This window comes from Lepisma saccharinum, chromosome 7, assembly GCF_977018435.1.
Source record: "Lepisma saccharinum chromosome 7, izLepSacc3.1, whole genome shotgun sequence".
Taxonomy (NCBI): Eukaryota; Metazoa; Arthropoda; class Insecta; order Zygentoma; family Lepismatidae; genus Lepisma; species Lepisma saccharinum.
The window spans coordinates 44,403,887-44,427,088 of NC_139235.1; the positions used below are offsets into that span (position 1 = coordinate 44,403,887).

The 23,202-nt window shown below is 37.6% G+C and overlaps 1 protein-coding gene across 1 annotated transcript in view; it reads left to right on the plus strand.

Moving 5' to 3' along the window:
• The window catches only part of MED17 (mediator complex subunit 17), a 105,473-nt gene extending 82,535 nt beyond the window's left edge, over positions 1-22,938 (plus strand). Inside the window, exons 8-10 of the mRNA XM_083125889.1 lie at positions 4,077-4,386; positions 13,150-13,298; positions 22,368-22,938. Coding sequence (XP_082982015.1) covers positions 4,077-4,386; positions 13,150-13,298; positions 22,368-22,578 — 670 coding nt within the window. The 3' untranslated portion in view covers positions 22,579-22,938. The remainder of the gene's footprint in view (positions 1-4,076; positions 4,387-13,149; positions 13,299-22,367) is intronic.
• The last annotated feature ends 264 nt before the right edge of the window (positions 22,939-23,202 follow it).

Here is a 23,202-nt window from a genome sequence, read left to right on the forward strand (position 1 = left end):
TTTTCGGGGTGGGGGGGAAACACCTTTTTTTTTAGAAAAGTATTTTTGAGGGGATTTCCCCCCTTTCCCCTTCCATATGTACGCCGAATGTGCATAAATTATATATCGTCTGAATCTGTGATTCATTCTGCGTACAACGGTATATCTTTCATATCTCTAGGGCATTTAGTTTCTGAGCTATAGTCATTTCAAGGTACTGCTGCATTTTGAAGCTTGAATCAGTGGCGTCCCGACCATTCCTTTTGGGGGTACAACTCAAGTTACATTGGTCATACGACAATGATGCAAATATTTTTCTGTTTCTTACATGCCAGTGATAATTTCTATGTACATTTTGAACTTTCCATATCCTTTTTTTTTTGAGGGGCGGGGGGTGAAACCCCATGTTTTTTTAAAAAAAAAGTATTTTCAGGGGATTTCCCCCCTTTCCCCCTCCATATATACGCCGAATGTGCATAAATTATATATCATCTAAATCTGTGATTCATTCTGCGTACAACGGTATATCTTTCATATCTCTAGGGCATTTAGTTTCTGAGCTATAGTCATTTCAAGGTACCGCTGCATTTTGAAGCTTGAATCAGTGGCATCCCGACCATTCCTTTTGGGGGTACAACTCAAGTTACATTGGTCATATGATAATAATGCAAATATTTTTGTGTTCCTTACATGTCAGCGATCATTTCCATGTGCATGTCGACACTGTCATATACTTTTTTCTTGGGAGGAGGGTGGGGGAACCAATTTTTTTTTTTTCCAAATTTTGGAATTTTGAGAGTTAGCCCCCTCCCCCCCGCCACATATACGCCGAATTTGCAAAGATTTCATATAGTCTGAATCTCTGGTTCATTCCGCGTACAACGGTATATCACTCATCTCTCTAGGGCAATTAGCTTCTGATCTACACTTATTTAATTGAAACTCTGCATTTTGCTCAAAATCGGCTCGGTACCCAGAGGCTTACTTGTGAAAAAGGCCTTGGGCGGCAAAAGGTTAAGCAATATACTCTAATCTGCCACCTAAATGTCAACCTTTCTTCCACTTTACACTCTGGACTGTATTTTGCAGACTAACGAGGCTCTGGCGTCTGTACTCTCATCCGGTTTAATCCTCTGTGGACCTGTTTTGTGATCTGTCCATGTGTGTTGGTGACTGTTCTTTCATCTATTTTATCTTATCATAATTCATCCTCATCTTCGTGATTAGCCAAAAGTGAAAGAAAACCGAAGTCAAATGAAACAAATCAATCAAATCAATTAATCTAATCTACTTTGATCAGCTAATTAAGTATAGTCTATGTTAAATTCCTTCTTAATTGAAAGAGAGAGGGCAAAATATCGACTTACAAACCGAAGGACACAGTAAGCAGTTGTGGCATGGGCAGGGAGATACAATGAAAGAAAAGGGACACACATGAGAGAAATAAGGAAGTTATATCAAGATTGACACAAGGAAAATAGGAATTATAGCCAAGCGGCTTTACAACAGGTGACGACATGGAGTCACTTCCTACTCATTCCTAGATTGGAGTGGATAGAGGAAAATTTAACCAAGAGATTTGGCGAACGGATTACCCATGCAGGTGCATGTATGTGTGTGAAAGTGCGAGAGAGGGGGGAGAGAGAGAGAGAGAGAAAAGGTGGGGGGTTAATACAAGCAGAGAAAAATGGTGGAAAAAGATAAATAAGACATTCAACAGCAAAGAGAAAAGGCGAAAGGAATACAAAGGAATGCAGTATAGGGCGAGAGAATACGTGTCTCTGAAAATCATACATTTTATATCTGCCCACCCTAATTTATCAATATTTGGCTTCTGCCCATCCAGACAAAATTTTCTGGCACCGCCCCTGCCCAGTGCTATTAATTTATGCTGCTTTACCTACTGGGTGTGTCACCAGGTGGTAGCAGTTATTCTTAGTAGATTGTGAACTGGTTTCAATCACTTATCATTGCTACAGTAGGTAAGTGCGGAGAAACTGGCATATAAAAGTATCTGCTAGTGCATGTGTGAACATACTTTACTTCTCGTTTATGATGCATCAGCATTCAGGAATGCATATTTTAGTGTGAAATGTTGACAGATGCACAGTCACAAATATTTCTGGCTTGTAACAAATCAACACTTATGACATGTTGACATATCAAATTATTTATTAAAACCTCTACTGAAAGACTTCTAAACATAGAGAGAAATATGAGAAACATGTTCCTAATATGTATATGTAAAGTTCACTTTTAGCACTTACTGCAACTTGCACAATATGTTGAATCAAAATTCACAGTTTGAAGATCCATGGCCCAATTTTAGATCGAAGTCTGAATGCTGAAGGGAGACTTCTGAACTGTAAACATAAGTTTTTCCTTTGGTACTCAGATAAGTTTTCTTGTCAAAAGTATAAAAAAAATATTATTTTTCCAATAAAGTCCAAGATGTTTAATGTATATTCTTTTTAATTCTGCAAGTTTATTGTTCATTTTCAAGTAGAAATTAGATAAACCTTACAAAAGAAAGAGCTTTATAAAAATGAAAACAGTCCTGTGTAACATGCAACTGGCCGTGTCATTTCTCCACAAATTCTTCCCAAACAAAAAGTGATAATCCTTGGTAATTTGTAAAATTCTTGGCAATTTTAAATTTTTTGCTGCACTTATTAAATTTATCTTTTGCAGTAAAATTATAAAAACTGCCAACATTTTATGACAGTATTAGATGTTCAGTTGTAGTAAAACGTTGTATAAGGTTTAATTTTACAAAAGCTCAATCACACTGTACAAATTATAACTTTGCAAGAAGTGTGAAGAAAAGCTATATGCTATATTGGTGATCACATTGTATAAAAGAGAGTAATTGAAGTTTGTATAAAAGAGAGTAATTGAAGTGTAGAGATATTCTGTGGTTTCTTCTGATGGAAGCCGAGGTTGTAAGTAGTTTGATGCATGTCGATCTCATTGCTTTTTGATTAATTTGAAGCATGTTTTACATGTGAAACCAAATAAGAAGTTGAAATCACTAACTGTAGACTTGTTTTTGTAAATTTTGATGATTTAGCTCATTATGTTTGAGGCCTGAAAGGTAAAAACTCTAGTAAGGAAGTTGATCTTGACTCTTCTCCAGCTGCAATCAGTGCGACGAGAATTGGTAGGCGGTCAGAAATAATTTCAAGGGAAGACAGTTAAACATAACTTTTGGCACATGAGCTTTCAATGGCTTTCAATTATAAGGAGAGAATGCAAAGTTGTTTAAAATTGTCTGGAATATCTATAGTAAATTGGTGAAGTTCATCATTGTTTGAGCTGCCAACAATTCTAACCAAACAGCACTGAAGGTTGTCATCATGCAGCCTCATTACTATGGGGCCTCCCCGATGGCGCAGTGGTAGTGTTGTCGCCTTGTAATCAAGGGGTCCAGGGTTCGATACCCGGTGGAGGCACAAGTGGTTCGGATCCCACTTTAAACTGTAGGTCCAGTCCCAATTAGCCTTACTGTGCATAAAGTGGACTTAAAACACCAAATCAATCAATCATTACTATGGGCTATTCACATTGAGGTACCACTCATTTCTCCATCACGTTACAAACCTTCCTTCCTGTTTTTGCAAGTTTTTTGTATGATTTAAGTTTGTAATTGAGATGAAAACATTGGTGCGCAAGGATTATTGATTTATTCATCATTATTTTGTAATTAGAAAAATTGTGATTTGAATGTGTTCTTTTTATCATGTGAAGAAAACTTTGTTGTTGAGTTAGTGTTTTAAGTCCACTTTATGCACAGTAAGGCTAATCGGGACTGGGCCTACAGTTTAAAGTGGGATCTGAACCACTTGTGCCTCCACCGGGTATCGAACCCGGGACCCCTTGATTACAAGGCGACGACTCTACCACTGCGCCATCGGGGAGGCCCTAAGAAAACTTTGTGCATGAGATATTTTTCATAAATGCATGTTTTCTCCATGCCTGCCTCTAGTAGTTAGTGTATAGTATGTAATGAATTGTACATTCATGGACAAAAGTCCTTTAGTGTGTTTATGATTATCTCTGTTATATTGAGCCAAAATGAAATCTGTTTTCTATTGCAGCCAAACACTACTGGAACAAATTATTCAACAAGCACAGCATTTCTTTATGAGGATGAGGACAGAGTATGTTTTGGACACGATAGCGAAGGAAGTGAAGGATCCTCTCATAGTGTCACATTGGAATGCTCTCAATTCGCCAACACAGTGTTGTGTGAAGATCAATATCATGACACATGGGTACGATACAGTTTGTCGTACATCACTGGTTGTCCATGTGTTGGAAAGGTCACTGAAATGTATATGCCGTGATGGCAGAGTAATGCATATGTCGTATGAGCCACAGGAATTCAGAGATCTTATTTTCTGCCAGGTAAATATATATTTCTCTTGTATGAAGTGTAAATATAATATTGTTCAGGTTGAGGGGAATAAACAACGTGGTTGATAATATAAGACGTAAGCGAGTTACTAAAGCTATATCCGTGAAACTTACTTGTAAATGTTCTATTAATTTCTGTGGTCTCTGCCACCATCCACTTGGGAACTCGATGCTTTACTGTTAGGTTGACTTCCGGTTCCTGTCGTTGTTTCCTCGACTACCGCTACGGGTGCTTCCCTTACCACCAGACTACATCCAACCGCCTAGCCAAACACAAGAAATCATTCCTTTCCCCCACTAGACAACCCAGGTGTATATGATGCCCAGTGTGAGTGCAACTCACACTACATTGGCAGATCCATCAGATCTGTTAACGAACGTATACAACACCACTTAGCGGATGCAAAACGAAAGTCAACCTAACAGTAAAGCATCAGAGTTCCCAAGTGGTTGGTGGCAGAGGCCACCGAAATTAATAGAACATTTACAAGTAAGTTTTGCGGATATATCTTTAGTAACTCGCTTACGTCTTATATAATATTGTTGGTTAGTATCATCAGCTGCATCAACATTCACCCTTGCCATGCAGTTAGCACAGCATGGTATGATGCCATAGGTCTGGGTTTGAATCCCAGCCTGGGCATGGGTATTCTTCATCATTTTCCCCTCGGAACCCTCCTCTGGCTCTGCTTCATCGACGACATGGGAGTGGGGTATGTTTGTGTAAAGGGAGGTGACGTCCATGGTAGCAAGGATGGTGGGGGTTGCAATGGTGGAAGGGTGCTGATTTTCTGGAGGAAGTGGTTGGTGTCACGGAGGTAAGAGACAACACCTTAACACTTCACCCACCTCCCATCAGAATTACAACCTCCACCTACACCGAACCCTGGTCAACCATGGATATCTTTCCACCCTGGTCACCAAACAAATAACCCAAGCTGCCACACAAACCACCACCAAGAAACCTGCCACCAACACGTCTGCACTCATCATCCCCACCTCAACAAAATCAGGCGCACACTACGCTCTCTTCTCCCCATTCTCCACAGTGATCCTGAAACCAGAAACATCTTTCCCAACAAGCCCAGAGTGGTTTTCAATGCCCCCCAACATCCAAACGTGTGGGGCGTTACCCCTACACCCCCTATACGCCTTCATGGTGTGGTGCTATGCACAGGGGAACACTTTACCTTTTTACCTTTTACCCCAACATCCAAAACATCCTGGTCCACAACACTCCTTCACCAGACAACCAACATTCCCCTGCTCACAAATGCAACCGTCCCAGGTGCAAAACCTTCCCCATTCTCATCACCTCTCTCACCCTCCAGGTGCACATGACCACTGGCAAATTCACCCTCCACCCCAAAGGAACCAGCCACACCTCAAACCTGTTTTACATCCTCATCTGCAACATCTGTGACTTTTACCTGGGGGGGAAACATCAATTGCCCTCAACCTCAGAATCAACAGCCAGCACTCCTCCACCCAAACCCTGGACTTCGCTATTGCCGTTCCCACCAACCACCATAATATTCCCTTCAATGACTGCTTCCGGGTAGCGATCATCCATTCCTTGCCCCTATCCACCAATGCCACAGTACGTAAAAGATGGGAGAGGGCCTACATATCAGCCATGAATACAAGAGATCCTACATATCGGCCATGAGTGCAACCACATCCCTTGGCCTCAGTAAAGCCATGCCTCCCCTTACAACTTTGACCACTCACAGTTTTCGACAACCTGGTGAAGGAACAACTTTTTTTTGTGTGGCACTGTCAACCCTTTTTTTCTGGACCTGGCAACAATGCAGGCCATGCGATCACACTGTACAGGTTTCTCACTCTCCAAGTCTTTTTCTACTTCAGAAGGTGCGGTACTACTACGAAAATTTGAAGTATTCCTGTGTTTGCCGAGTGTTTCCTCTCTCCTCTTTCATTTTTTTTGTTTATTCCTTGTGGCCCTCCTTCCTTTTTTCCATAATATATTGAAATATATTTCATAACAATTCATCCGCCTCATAAGAAACCAACAGCAAAAATTATATATATTGTCACTGAAATGTAAAGTAAAGTAAAGTGTTCCCCTGTGCATAGCACCACGCCATGAAGGCGTATAGGGGGTGTGGGGGTAACGCCCCACACTTTCTTGATCCGGTCGTGAGTGGGGGTGATGTGATCAGCATCACGCCCCTGACCGCCTTTACCCCCCAGGGTTTCCGCACACTCCATTTCCTGAAAACAATTGTTCATGCATGTTAGACAAAACTGTTTAGCAGCAACAGTCTGAAGTACATAGTTGGTCTTACTTCTCTCTCTGGTAATTTCCAATGCGTTACACAAAGCAATCACATTTCGAGCGAAACGATCAGGAAAATTTTAAGATCCAAATTTTTGCAAACTGAAAACAATATTGATTTAGTAGGATGCAATTGGGGAGGGTGGTACAAAATATGTTATCAAAAGTGCTTCTTTTTTCTCACTGTTCACAACGGTACTCCATACTGACACCTTATTACAGGTGAAGATAAAACTAATAAAGTTGGATTTCAACAAGAGAAATGTATAGGTGTGTGTGTGTGTGTATACACTTGGATGCATCATTGTTTATGAACATAACACAATTTAGTTCTTATGATGAACACACTTACAAACCAACACAGTAACATAATAAATCAACTTGAATAGTGCCGGAACCTTTCTTCCCAGTAAAAAAGCAATAACTGTAACTTTACAGTAACTTTTAATTTTATCTATCAACGATATAAAATTTAAGCATATTAAAGTATATGTTTTTCACTATGCAGCACATTTTTATTAAATCAAGCATGAATACCTCCTCCATGTATTAACCATGCCAAATTAAAAATCTGCCACATTTAATTGTCTTGATTGATTTCATCCAAATGGAATTCCTTATCCGTCCTCCAAAATATCTAGCTATAAAAATGGCAGTTCAACACATTAATGACCTAAATTTGGTCCCCAACGCTCCTCAAACATATTTCAAAACATTAATTGTCAAACTATAGCTTAAGTGATGTCCTAAAATTCTTGAAAGAGTCTCTTTTCTTAATCTCAAAAAATGTAGTTTAGGTAGATTTGAAAGTATCATAAAAATTGGAATCTACCTTAGCATATGAAAAAAATTTCATCCACAATCTTGAAATGTTTTGAACAAATGCAAAACAAAGTCATTCCTGAAGTGTATCTAGTTGTGATTAATTAAAGCTAAAAACCTCTAAATTTGGTGCAGTTATTGTTGTCTCAAAATTGATGACTTACCCCAATCTTCCTAAAACATACTATATTACAGAGTTTTTATTAAAAACTTAAAGCTGAAGTGATACCCTAACTTTGCTGAGACTTGTGTTTCTTAATGTACAGAAATGTAACGTAGTCAAATACGTGCATAATTTAAAACTGTCGCAAGACATGTTAAATCTGTCTGTCGTCCACCATCTTTAAACATGGTGACAATCTTTTCTTAAGGGCATGCAATACAGTCTCCACAGGACTCTTCCCAAGCTCTTCCACCCGTGGCAGTGTGCCAACTTAGTTCTCTTGGAGCCAGATCTGGCTCTTTCGTGCACTCGTTCGGCTGTGAACTGGGAGGCCCACCCCCATGCCCCAATATGATGCCATTACTAGTTCCAGCCTACATAGTCCAACTTTTGCGATAATTATACATTTTGCACGTGATACATTGTTATATTGGCTGTGTCGCCCCACTCCCTCTTATCTCCCCAGCTACATCTTTATTTCGCCGTGTTTGACTTGAAATTGACATAATATTGTTATCAGGAAATTATTTATTTTTTATTTCATACGATCATGAGTGGATTATTGAGATGGGTGATGCCACCGGATCTAGATGTTCAAAACTAAGAATAAATTGTCTTCAATTTAGAGTTAACGACAACTAACATTACCCTAGGAGGCACTTTATTCAGCCTTCATAGATCTAGCTCCATGAAAGTCAGTTTTAACTCCTTTTAAGGTGAAACTTAGTTATTTTATGCGCATCAGGTTTGCAACTGCCAGGAGGCAAGGAGAAAAGCATTGATCATATGGGAGTATGATTTGATTCGTTCAATCATTTAAAGAGTGTTCGAATTTAATTATGTCACAATTAACGAGATTTCAATAAAATGTACTCAATTCTTCCTTGCTAAGCTTTGAACATGCAAAAATGTATTGTATCAATTGATCTTCGCAGGTGAATCTATGATGTGCCACTATGGTTTCCCCCACATAAGGAAGTGACTGATAACCAAAGTGCTACCACATTTCAAAATTATAAGCTTTGTACAACTATGCTGCATCAATCAATGCAAACATTTTATGTAAAAATTTCTGACACTTTTTATTTTTTGGTTCTTGGATATATGTTATTTTTATTTCTGTTAAGAGTTCATAATTTGAGGAAAATATCCTGAAAAAACCCACTGGCTTGTACTACATTAATTACACTGGTCGACATGTTTTCAAAAGTTGAACGATGTTTTGAAATGAATAGGTGACTCTGAAAGGATTTTTCATGCTGAATTCAAATTTGAAAACCGTTTTGCTCCATCACGTCACAATTTTTTACAAATCGTGAAAACTGAATAGCATATAGGGGTCTATTATGGTATTATTGGGATCATTTGGGGTTTATATAATCATATTACAGACACATAGAATAAATAATTTTTGCAAATATAGTAATCAGTGGGACATATATTGAGATTGTAAAATCTATATTATATACTATAGATTTAGTTCAAAACTGCTAAAGAGATAGGTTTGGAAGTTAACAAAGAGAAAACTAAATATATGCTTATACGCCGAAACCAAGTGTTAGGTAATAATCAAAATCTAATTATTGATAACAACTCGTTTGAACCAGTTTCCAAATTCAAATACTTAGGAGTAATATTTACAAATGAAAATTATATTAAAGAGGAAATAAAAAGTAGGCTTAATTCAGGAAATGCATGTTACTTCTCTCTTCATAAACTTTTGTCTTCTTGTTTAATATCTAAGAAACTAAAAGTTAAAATATACAAAACCGTAATTTTGCCTGTAGTATTATATGGATGTGAAACTTGGTCCCTTACATTGAAAGAGGAACATAAATTGAGAGTATTTGAAAATAAGATCCTTAGGAAAATCTTTGGACCTAAAAGGGATGAGGAGACAGGTGAGTGGAGAAGGTTACATAATTTAGAACTACATAATTTGTATTCATGTCCAGATATTATTAGAATAATTAAATCAAGAAGACTTAGGTGGGCAGGCTATGTGGCACGAATGGGAGAGGAAAGAGGATTTTACAGGATTCTTGTTGGGAAACCTGATGGAAAGAGACCTGTAGGAAGGCCAAGACGAAGATGGAGGGACAACGTTGAGATGGACCTAAGGGAAATTGGTAGGGATGGAAAAGAGTATATAGAACTTGCTCAAGATAGGGAAAGATGGAAGGCCTGTGTTGCTGCAGCCATGAACCTTCGGGTTTAAGAAGGCTAGGGAGTTGGTTAGTTAGTATATTATATACTATATTCATGTACATTTTCATTTACACATGTCTAGAAAGAGATATAACATAGTGCATTTCGAATTACTGAGACTCAGGATCAAACTTCATTCTTTTTGACTTTCTGCCTTCCCCGACACCCGAATTAGGAACATCTCTTTTTAACATCCAACAAAAATCTGCCATCATGGAAACATTCCATCGTCCCTGGTATCTCCGTTCCATCTCTGCTATGTCCTTGTGAAATCTTTCCCCGTGCTCCTCGCTGAAGTGTCCGAGATTACTCGGAAAGAAATCTAGATGTGAGAAGGAAATGCAATTTGAGGCTCATTTTACAACCAAGTTTACATAAATTCGTTAGAAGATTTTTCACAAAATGTTCATAGTTAACGTGTTTTTCATTGCCCAGAAAATGGGCAACCACCATTTTGAAACTTACCCAGGCATCCCTTTCCGTAGCAGTCATTATTTCTTCAAAATCTGCATCCAACATCGGTTTCCGTATCTGAGGGCTAACAAAAATACCCTCAGTGACGGATGGAAATTTCCTGGCAATGTATTTGAAGCATTCGCCGTCTTTGTCTAACGCTTTCACAAACTGTTTCATTATCCCTAACTTAATATGCAACGGAGGAAGCAGTATTTTAGACGACTGAATTAATTGCCGTTGTGTCACATTCTTCTTCCCTGGAGAGAGAGATTCTCTACTTGGCCACGTTTTCACTTTCCAATGATTCTCCCTGTCCCGACTGCAGGGGAATTTTGTGTTCCCAGCCTGGAGACCCAACAACAGACAGACCAACCATGTTCTTCATATTTCACTTTCAGTAGCATGAACCTCAAAGTTTCATAAGTTTCCTTAAGCGACACAGAATATGCAACTGAAATCGATGGGAACACATTACAGTTATTTAACAGAACACCCTTCAGACTAGTCTGTGATGCATCAATGAAAAGTCTCCATTCACTTACATTGTAAGAAATACCGTACAATTCTATGACTTTCCTTATGTTGTTACAATAAACAAGGTTTTCGTCTTCAGTAAAGTATGGGAGTAGCTCTGTCTCTCGATGCCTGTTCCATGAGAAATGTGTTCCTGGAGACAACAGGTTTTTCTTACTCAGTCGGGAACCAAGAAGTTGGGCACTCTCCTTTGGTAAATTTAGGTCTCTTAGGAGATCATTCAGTTCATGTTGTGTGAAAGGTTGCGGAGTGCCTGTACTTGTACCAGGACAGAAATCGTCACTGTCATCATAGTGTGCACGTTCAACTTCAGTGTAACTTGAAGTGCTGCAATTATCACTACTCGTACGTGGTACAGGTACAGGTACATCTGGCCCATGAGGCACGGGCCTAATGGCCGATTGTATGTTGTTGGGATAGCTCACGTTGCTCTTGTTCTTAGCACTGAAACCGCTAACATCTATAGCACAGAAATAGCAGTCATCAATGTGATTTTTTGGTTCCCGCCATACCATTGGTATTCCAAATGGCAATGCTTTCCTCTTGCCACACTTCCACAATCGCAAAGCTTCCACACATGTTTTGCAAACTTCATGCGGGGCCCAGTTTTTGTCCTGATCACCTACTTTAACACCTAAATATTCATGGTAAGCAGACCTCACAAATGTGGTGATATGTTGTCTTTGCCTCTTCACTACATAGCTTCCACAAATGTAACAGAATACATGCGGCGAGTTCAAACCCTTTCTGGACGACGACGACATTGTCTCTCGACACAACACAGCACGAACTATCGATAATGACGAAAACTTTATCAAATATTTTACATTCCCTACTGCTATTTACATATATAATATCTACAATACACTTAACTAAGGTTTTCGGATCACGTAACCTTATACACGGTAAATAAATTAAAAACTGTACTATTTGCATTAGTTGGTATCGAATAACAAAACTTAGAAACAAATTTATTGAATCATTCATTGTTACTAGGCGTCTTCAGCAATTTTGTTAATCATATAATGTAATAAGAGGTGCACTGCCATCTATCAGGAATATTATTAACTTCTAATTTCTGGGCAGGAATTACGATTTATACAACAATGAAGATTTCTAAATAACTGAGGGTGATACAACAAAAACAAGATCACTTCTAAAATCAGCATCAAATGTAGTTTCAGAAACCACAATTAGTTTCCAAACATCAGAACCCATGTCGACCAGTGTTATTTTTAGTATTATAAGCTCTGCTGAACCTTTTCTTCACACATTATAGAAAAGAAAATTAGACAATCGTAAAACCTCACAAGTATTTAAAGCAATAATTTACAACATTTTCTGAAAAAATTCACTTTTTGACGTTTTTTTTTTCTGAAGAAAAAAAAGCATTGGGAAAACTGGGCTGGGCACACCTGTGCCAACCCTGATTTGTAATTGAGTAATGATCATGAAATATTATCTTTTATTAGGTTTTGTACTGTTTAATTTTAATAGCTTCATTGTTCATACAATATAAAGTATGTGTTTTTCATTGGTATATTACTTTTTATTTTATTTGTAGTACTAAGCTTATAAGCTGATACATTTAAAATTAATCTTAATGTTAGAATTTGTAAGAAGTATCTGCACTTTCCAGAATTCACTGGTACATGAACTGGTGTGCCAGTGATACATGCTTCAGCATTCTGAAATTCACCACTGTCAACCAAAGCTTTCACCAGGTTAACTATGACATCATCATTTTGCACCAGCCTATAGAACTGGTGTGTGTGATGCATTTCAAAACTTGTTCCGGTTCCTAATATCCATTTTGTAGGTAGTGGTAGGAAGTGTCACCCCAATTTTGTTGCACTAAGGTTGAATAAACTGCATGCAGACAGATTCTTTTGATACCTGAAATATCGTTGTGCCTTCACAGGTGTGCAAGGCTAAATAAAAGATGTTGATTCATCAAAATACGTGTGTGTGTTCTGCTGTAATGACCATTTTAGCTACTTTTGCTAAGAATGCCTTATATATTTGTAGTGATAAAATATTACCTCCATGAATCATATTTTTAAAATTGTATCAGTAGCATTTAATTTTTATCTAATAAATACAAAAGTACATATGCTTTCAAAAATTAGGCTTCATTTGTCTCTGCAAGAATTTTTCCTGATTTTGTCATTGCTTTAGGTTGACCAGTCTGAAACACACTGGTGAATTCTGGACAGTGCATTGCATATAATGCAAATATAAAGTAGTAAAATGTTTTTCTTTATTACTCCAGATTTACCAGCATCAAATAAATGCTGTCCAGGCCTTAGCGAAGTGTATGGGATGGCAGTTCCTAGCAAACAGTGCTCATCTTGGTATCGGAGCTGTGGAACCATTGGGCAATGCAAGCAGTTGCATATTGGCTTCACCAACAGGAGACAGGTAATTGTTACATTGAATTTTGTAGCATTGTGTACTTTTGTACAGTTGCACAATTGTCAGCAGTGAATGAAGCTTTTTCATACATACTACTACATACCATATTTGCCATCACATAAGAGACTTTTTTTCCTTCAAAAATAGGTCCCAAAAACAGTTTTGTCGTATACGTTGATACTCATTTGTGAATGTGTCGAAGCTTCATAGGATGCTGTGAGAACTAAGACAGTGGTTAAATCATTTAAGAAGTGTAGCATTTGTAATGCACTGGGTGGTAGAGAGGACGGCCGTGTTGTATGAGGACACGGATCCTGATTTAGAGGAGGTTTGAAGTAACTCTTCATTTAGCTCCGGAGATGTATGTCTGGGTTTTTACAAAGAACATTAAAATGTATTTTTTCCTATTTAGATTAGGTAAGTTATTTGTTGAAAGTAGACCTACATTTTACGTTATATTTAAAATACTTTTTCCTCAAAAATTTGTACAAAAAAGGATGTTTGTCTTATATGGTGGCAAATACGGTAATTTTTCCTATACTCGTATAATGGTTATATTATCTCCTTCCTTTGGCTCAACTTCCCCTTCGTAACTTCACTGCTTCACAAACAGTAATTTATTAGGCGCATCCAGAAAGTAAGTTCCCCTGGGGTCGTGCACAAAAGGAAACATTATTTCATTCAGTGATTTATTGCCACAGATACAGCACTTGTCCAGTTACTTGTCAACATAATTCCTGCCGGAATTCAGGCACTTGTCATAGCATGGGACCAACTTCTGTATATCTGTGTCGTAGAAGTCTGCCGCCTGGGTGCCAAACAACAGTGTGACAACCATCTGAACCTCTTCATCGCTGTGAATATGTTGACCGGACAGGAACTTTTTCAGGTGCAAGAACAGGTGGTAATCTCTGGGAGCGAGATCCGAGCTGTACGATGGATGAACGAACACCTCCCAACCGAACCTGTCCAGAAGGGCTGCAGTGTGCCTAGCCATGTGCGGCTTCGCATTGTCATGCAGCAAGATTACCTCGGTACTGAGCTTACTGCGTCGCTTATTCTGAGTGGCTCGTCGCAATGTCCCCAGTGTTTCACAGTAACAGTTAGCATTCACAGTCTCACCTCCGGGGAGAAACTCGATGAGCAGAATGCCTTGACTGTCCCAGAACACCGTGCACATCACTTTTCACGCCGACACAGTCTGTTTGAACTTCGTCCTGCATGGAGATCCACTGTGACACCAATGCATGGACTGCTGCTTGCTTTCTGGGGTGCTGTATGCAACCCACGTTTCATCCCCTGTGATGATCCAGTTGAGTAAATCATCATCAACATGGTAATGCTGCATGGTAATGTCAGCACTGTGCCCATTTGTTTTCCTTTGTGTTCGGGCATCAGTTGTTTCAGTACCCACCAGGCACACAATTTCCAGAACAAGAGTCATTTGGTAACTGTCATGCAACAACGACCGAGAAATCTGTGGGAAATGGCTGTTCAGTTCCGTGATCGTGACGCGACGATCCTCCAATATGGGCTGCTGCACCTACTCCACAAGCTCTTCCATAACGGCCGATGGCCGCCCACTGTGTTCGTCGTCATGCACATTTTGCCAGCCTTCAGTAAATGTCCTCCACCAACGACGCACCATCTGCTTCCTCATGACGTCTGGTCCATACACCTGACACAGCTGACGATGAATTTCAATCGGCTGTATGTTTTGTGCATTTAAGAACTTGATCACCGAACGAACCTCGCACGCGGCGGGAGATGGAATAAGAGCTGCCATGTTTCATCGCTGCCGCGACACTACTGAGGACTTTTGGGAGGCATCTTTTAGAACATTCACTAGCCAGGGCATATGCCTCTCACGCATGCGCAAAACCGGTTTCAATATGCATGGTCTGCCACCTGTGGGTGAGTGGGAAACTTACTTTCTGGATGCCCCTAATATATTATGAAGGGACAGATTAATCGCTAAATCAGTAGCAACCAATGCCTAACTAGTTTACCAATCCAATATTCAAGCAACTTGCATTTTGTTATTTTAAAAGTAATAAAAAGTATAATACATGAATCATGACTTTGCAATGTGAAACTGTAAATATGCAATTCCTGTCTCTAAAGCAAACCCTATTGTAGTCACCAGGTTGCATACATTAATTAAGCAGGTGAATGAACTACTCATGTTCTTAATTAAAGTAGAATATTGGTTATCAATAAAATTTAATATCAGTCTATACCTAATTTATATCTTTAAATAAGAACAGTTTTATATTATTTTACCTTAGAAAACCACTAAACATGTTTAAAATTCTCATGAAAAATTAGATTTTGGTGTAAAAAGTACAAAGTAAATCTTTGCGAACTGTTTGTGTAGCATCAGTCAACTTTAGTGGGTGCAAGTCTAATTTGCTGAATGTTTCAATGGAATGGAATTTCAAAAGACAAGAATACCTTAGAATAATGTTGGGTCAAATTATTATAATTTTAGCCACTGAACTAACTAACTCTCTCTCTAGCCTTCTTAAACCAGAAAGTTCATGGCTGCAGCAACACAGGCCTTCCATCTGTCCCTATCTTGAGCAAGATCTATATACTCTTTTCCATCTCTACCGATTTCCTTTAGGTCCATCTCATCGTTGTCCCTCCATCTTCATCTTGGCCTTCCTATAGGTCTCCTACCATCAGGTTTCCCAACAAGAATCCTGTAAACTCCTCTTTCCTCTCCCATTCGTGCCACATGGCCTGCCCACCTAAGTCTTCTTGATTTAATTATTCTAATAATATCTGGACATGAATACAAATTATGTAGTTCTAAATTATGTAACCTTGTCCACTCACCTGTCTTCTCATCCCTTTTAGGTCCAAATATTTTCCTAAGGATCTTATTTTCAAATACTCTCAATTTATGTTCCTCTTTCAATGTAAGGGACCAAGTTTCACACCCATATAATACTACAGGCAAAATTACTGTTTTGTATATTTTAACTTTTAGTTTCTTAGATATTAAACGAGAAGACAAAAGTTTATGAAGAGAGAAGTAACATGCATTTCCTGAATGAAGCCTACTTTTTATTTCCTCTGTAATTTAATTTTCATTTGTTAATATTACTCCTAAGTATTAGAATTTGGAAACTGGTTCAAATGAGTTCTTATCAATAATTAGATTTTGATTATTACCTAACACTTGGTTTCGGCCTGTAAGCATATATTTAGTTTTCTCTTTGTTAACTTTAGCAGTTTTGAAAAATATTTTAGCATTATTCTTAATTGTATTTATATCATCCCCTAATAAGTCTACATCATCTGCATATGCTAACAACTGAGTCATACCATTTAATTTTAGTCCTTCGTTAGTTTCTTTTACCTTCCTAACAGCGTATTCTAAGGCAAAATTAAAGAGCAATGGAGATAATGCATCTCCTTGTTTTAACCCATCATGAATTGTAAATTTGTCAGACACATTAATATCCACACGAATTTTACTTTCTGTTTCACTGGTGCATACTTTTATCATACTAACAAGCTTCTTAGGTATTCCAAACTCGACTAATATATTATATAATTTATGTCTTTTGACCGAATCATATGCTTTTTTGAAATCAATGAATAGCTGATGGACATTTTGATTATATTCCCACTTTTTTCAAGTGTCTGTCTGATGTGAAAAATTTGATCTGTAGTTGATCTGTTACATTTAAATCCACATTGATAATCACCTATAATTTCATTAGCATATGGGGTTAGTCTTGTTAAAATAATGTTAGATAATATTTTATATGTTGTTGAGAGTAGAGAAATTCCACGGTAATTATTGCAGTTCATTTTATCACCTTTTTTAAACACAGGAACAATTATGGATTCTTTCCACTGTTGAGGAATTTCTTCTTTATTCCATATTAAACAAATTAATTTATGAATTTGACATATTAACAAAATTTCCACCATATTTAATTAACTCATCTGGTATTAAATCAATGCCAGGTGCTTTGTTATTCTTTAGCCTTTTAATAGCATCTTTAACTTCAGTCAAGTTAGGTTCTGGAACTAAAGGTTCTGCTGTGTGGATTTCATTTACTTCTGATTTATCTGCTACATGAACATTTAAAAGGTCATTAAAGTAGTTCTTCCATCTATTTAGAATATCGCTTGGGTCAGCTAGAAAATCACAGTCTTTATCTTTAATCAAGTTTACTTTAGGTTGCCACCCCTTTCTAAACTTATTTACACCTTTATATAAATCTCTGATATTTTTGTTTTTGCTGTTTGTGTCAATTTCGTTAATTTTGCTTTTCAAGTAATCTCTTTTTTTGCTTCTAAACGTGTGGTTAACTTCTCGCTTTATTCTATTATAATTGCTTAGATTTGTATCATCAGAGTTATTTAACCACCTAAGTCTAGCCTGATTCCTTATTTCTATTAGATTATGACATTCATTATCAACCCATGGCTTACTTTTTCTTGGTTTATGGTATCCTATACTTTCTTTAGCTGCTGATTCTATTTCATTACATATGTGCTCCCAATTCTTATTTACGTCTGTTTCATTTATATTTTCATCATCATTTAAATCCTGCAAAACATCGAATCTATTTGACAGTTTAATTTGGTAATCTTTCTTAATTCTTTCATCTGCAAATTTTCCTGTATTAAATTTTAGAACTTTTAGATTTTGTTGCTTATGATTTATCACTGCGAGTCTTTCTCTTAATTTAGCAATTACTAAATAATGGTCACTGGCACAGTCAGCACCTCTATGTGTACGAACATTTAGCCACTGAAGAAATATCTATATGTGGCAAAACATTTATTCAGAGAATACTGGGTGTTTCAGAAATAATTGAGGGGTTACAAAAATTTATTGCAAGTAAAGTATTTAACTTAGCGTGAAATCAGTGAAGCCCAAATGAGGAACTCAGTTTTTTTTTTTACCCCTTCAAAGTTCAACAACTGATGACATACACAGGGTTCCCACACACCTGGAAAACCTGGAATTCTCAGGGAATTTGAAGAAAAGTAAAAACTCAGGGAAATCTCAGGGAAAATCCTCTAATTACCATTGAGTCCCAATGAAACACATCTGAAGGACTAAAATATGCTTGTTCTTGTACTAATAATTCCAACTTCACTAACTTGCTTTATATGAACTACGTATTTTGAAGAAGTAGGCTTTAGGTATGTGTTTATTTTGCATCACAGATTAATTGATATTATAACAGGGTGTCAACCAGTAAAATCAATGTATTGGTCAAGAAAGGCAAGAAATTATGCTTTAGGTCAAGAACCTTTGCTATTTTTTACAGTATAGTGAACTTACATTGCTATATACCTGTACAGTGATGTGATAAAATTGAATATTTGGAAATCTAAAATTATATATTTTCTTAATTTCCAACTATACCTAAGTATAGATTAAATAAATGTTAGAAATAAAGAAAAAATAGGTCAAAAAAAGGAAAGATAGGTCAGAAAAAGTCAAGAATTTTGGATTTGTTATTTTGGTAGACACTCTGTACAATCTGAAAGTATTCTACATATACACACCCAGTCTTACCATATAAATATTTCAAAGCTCTGAATGAAATAACAGAATATACATTTAGGATATCATATCCTATGGATATGTGTTAGGTGGATATATTGTATACACAAAGCACAAAATGACCACCTTTGACCTGCACATAAGACCTAAGTGTCTGTGGCCATCATCAATTGCATTATGCCTAGACAAGACAAGTGGTTCAAAGTGACAATACTGCATTATATCTTCTTTCAAATCATGTCTTGTAGTACAGACCACAATTTCTAGTCCAGAGAGCCGAGGCCTGTACTGCCAGATGATCCATCTGAAGGGGAAATAAAGTTGAGCACATTTGTCCCAAGCCACTGCTGGGTTGTTTGAGCCGTATGAGCTGGTGCACAATCCTGCTGAAAACTTCACTCCCGGCAATGGAATAATATTGCTTAGATCCTTGACCATTGTCTCCTGGTACACTCGGGCTGATGACCCCTTTCTTGCAGAAAAGGAGCTCAGTGATGCTTTCATAATGCCCCATTTTCCACCACACCATGATTGAAGCAGAATGTGGCCCCTACTAACTTCTTGTGGCATACAACCTGTCAGTCTGCAAGTTGAAAGCTGCCTCCATGATAATTCTTCTGTGCCAATTTATGCTTCATGATCCAATAGGCACTTTGCCTTTATTGCTTTCTGAGGCTGGAAAGTAGTCTGTATATTGTTTGTAAGCTTTCAGTCCCAGATCACTTTGCAACATATGAGACATGGACATTTTGGAACTGGCCAGTTCACAGACAATCACTGATGTTTCCATACACTGATTGTTCCACTGTCACTGAAATGCTGGATAGTACAATACTTGAACAAAATGTTCTATCACTTCTGTAGATCAATTAGCAATGACTTTGAATACCACATGATGAACCACCTCCCAATGTTTGTGACTGTGTTTGAAATTTATTTTGTGTCCTGTGAAGAAAGTGTGAAAGTTCCCAAAAAAAAAACACTCCTTGATTAAGTGCATAAAGATATCATTTTTATTCTTTAATTTGTTTTGTTATTGACTGATACTCATAAAGTACTATATATACACAAAATTTACTAATAGGCCTACTGATCTGATGTAAAATTGCAAGTGCTCCTTGAATGTTAGATGAATGGTTCATTCATCTCCTTAATTAATGTACATAATCGGGTGATTGTGGTGAGTTTTACCTTTAAAAAGGAACTACCTATTTAGACATTTACTTTGCAAAACTATAACATTAATTACATGGTAACACATTTTAATGTTTTATTAATTACATGTTCTTAATCATAAAATAAATAACAAGATGGCAGAATATTGCACTATATTACAGATTGTTTAAAAATATATCAGATCGGTAAAATTACTGATGAAACAGATGCACCGTAGGCCATTGTAAAATATATTTAAAATAGTAATGTACTGGGTATTGAGTTCTCTGGAAAAAATGTGCTGATTCTGGAAAACTCAGGGAAATCTCAGGGAAAATGCAGTTAGAGTTTACGTGGGAACCCTGCATACAGTGGAACTCACTGCGCTAACGTGTTTTTGCTCCGGTGTGAGCAGGCACGGCACCCATCTTGCCGAAAGCTTCCTCATGCTCAACTCTTCAGTGAGAATGTGGTGTACTCGGTCTACTGAGATGTCCATCATGAGCTATCTTCAGCACTTTCAATCTTCAGTCAGCCAGCACCATATCATGGACTTTATCGATTGTTTCTGGTGTGATGGCAGTTGGCAGACGTCCACTGCGGGGGTCAATCTTGAAGAGCGTCGTCCACTTGCTAACAGTGGCAAATGATGGAGCAGTCTCTCCTCCCAATTCGGCTTTGATGGCTGTCACATTTAATCCCTTCACCAGAAACTTGATGACCACACGAACTTCCTTTTGTTCCGTGTTGTCACATCACTTGCACTTTTGCTCCTTTACTTGCCTATGGAAACCAGACTATTGGAAGAGTGGCGATGAAATTATCCCTGCACGTTCAGAACAGATGTGGCGTTGTAATGCACATGCTTTTGTTCCGATTGCAATGCCATCTCTGACGGATTCTTAGAACTTTCCAAACAACCCTCGTATGCTCCCTTAGGTCTCCTATATCACCCAGGATTGGTGAGACGAATACCCTGTCTTTGATGAAACCCCACAAAAAGATGTTGCACGGTGTAAGGTCCGGTGATCTAGGGAACCAAAGTACTGAACAAACACTGTGAGTGATGTCAGTGATGTAAGTGTGACCTAGCGGCAGAAGTGTCAACTCTCATCTTAACAAACTATTTGTGTTCCTCGTTCGTTCTGGACTGGTTTTATTAACGTAAGTTCAATAGTTTACTTGCAAGAAATTTTTGTAACCTCTCAATTATTTCTGAAACACCTGTTACAATAAACTAGGATCCCTTCCAAAATATCTTCTCATATATTTATAACATTTTCCTGCACATTTGGAAAGGGTTAATTACCATCAACAACGGAGACATTTTTGTTGTAAGCACACAAACGCCCTACTTCTCAGAACACTTTATTTCTTGCATGAAAATAATTTCTTCTCAGTGGTTCTTTTTCTTGTTGTTCTTCATTGGTCCACCTCCATTAGTGATTGAACCCACTTTCTGTAATGTCAGGCTTCCCTGAGACATGCAGCATCGTCTGGTCTCTTGTGACTTTGCCAAAATCTGTATCCACCATTCTTTTACAACCTCTGTGAAATTATGTTGCCCATATTGATATGATATGGTAATAACGATGATATGGTAATAACTTAAGAGAAGTTCATTTTTTAGGGTGACTGATGACTGACAATTTTGTAATGGTTTTTAAATGGTTTAATGGTTGCTTTAATGTTTTCTTTTAATTCTTCTAATGTATAGCTTCCGGTTTAAAAGTTTGGTAGCTTGCCACACAGACTTCATGGAAAGTCTGTTTCTGGTGCAAGGCGCCGGAGGGATTTTTGAGGAGTATGTTCCAATCCAATTGTGCTCCATCGTCGTCTAATTTCTCCTCAATAAGCACACCCCGTTCCACCCTTTGCTTCTTATAAAGAATAGAATCTGTTTCCCAAAATTTCTTCAAGTTTTTGAACAGTGTCAAAACTCCTTCCAACTTCTCTACAAGAATTTGTAATGACATATGAGTTGTACATAAAAATTCGTAGTTTTAAATTGTACTTATAACATGAAATTTTTAGATTGCAGAAAAGCACCAGTTATATGAAAATTAAAACAAAACAATAAAAAAAAATCGTTAACACCTTAACAAACACATGTAAACTGGACACCAGGTATCTGGATACTGAAGCACTAACGTGTCTAGTGCCAAGGTCAGAGTACAGCTGAGGGTTAAATGCCGGCAGATGCACCCTTACTGCCAGTTGTGCTAACTGCCGCTCCACTGCCAACTCAACAGTGAAAGGCACCATATATAATATTTACCAGTTACGAGCATGAGTAATCAACTTTTCTGTAGTACCTTATTTATTGAACTGCCCTCACATTTTGTAGTCCATCTCGTACATTTGCTTTCTCATCATAGGATCATTGCTGTCCGGTGTGAACCTCAAACAGGTGTCCAAGTGGCAATAGCTCAATCCCCACGCAAGGACTTCTTCCCTGGGCAGTTGGTGAAAGAGAGGAAATGGGAAAATCTTGGTGGAAGTTTTAAAGAAGTGCGATGGGATAAAATGGAAGGCAAGAACTTTCTCAATAAGATGGAACTTTTAATGGCGAGCTTGACCAGCTCGTAATGAAAGTAAGGATGACATCTTTGAAGTAACATTAAATTTGTGAATCGTCTTGCAGAGAATCTTGATCAGATATTGGTCGATTGTAACCCAATGGAAAAAGTACAAAGTGTGGTTGTTGTATATATATTTCACTATGTAATTCAGTTCTTGACATTTGTGTTTTCTTATGTAGAAAGCCATTACCTACTCAGAAAAAGTAAACAGTATTGTTAACGTAGTGTAACACTGATCTTGGTTGCTGTTAGGTGCTTAGGCTATTTTTCTTTTGTATATATAAGTTCTGTTTCTAAACATTTTGTGTACTGTAAGTAATGCGATTTACATTTATTAAAATTGTTTTAAATAAATTAGAATTTTCATTTTCACAGTTTTGAAAGGGTTATTATTTTGCTAGTGCTCAATTGCACCAAGTGCATACTGTTTTAATCTTTTTGTGGAAATGTAAAGTTTAGAGTGGATTTTGGCCATTCAAAAACTTTTAAGATCATAATCTTGTAGAAACACATGAGGAGGAGGCTTTGTTCAGAAGTACTGTTTTTTCTGATGATAAAAGGCCTCTGTACATTTTTGGTTGCCTATTTCTAAATCTTGATTTCTTAGAATGTTTTTCAGTATGTGTTATGC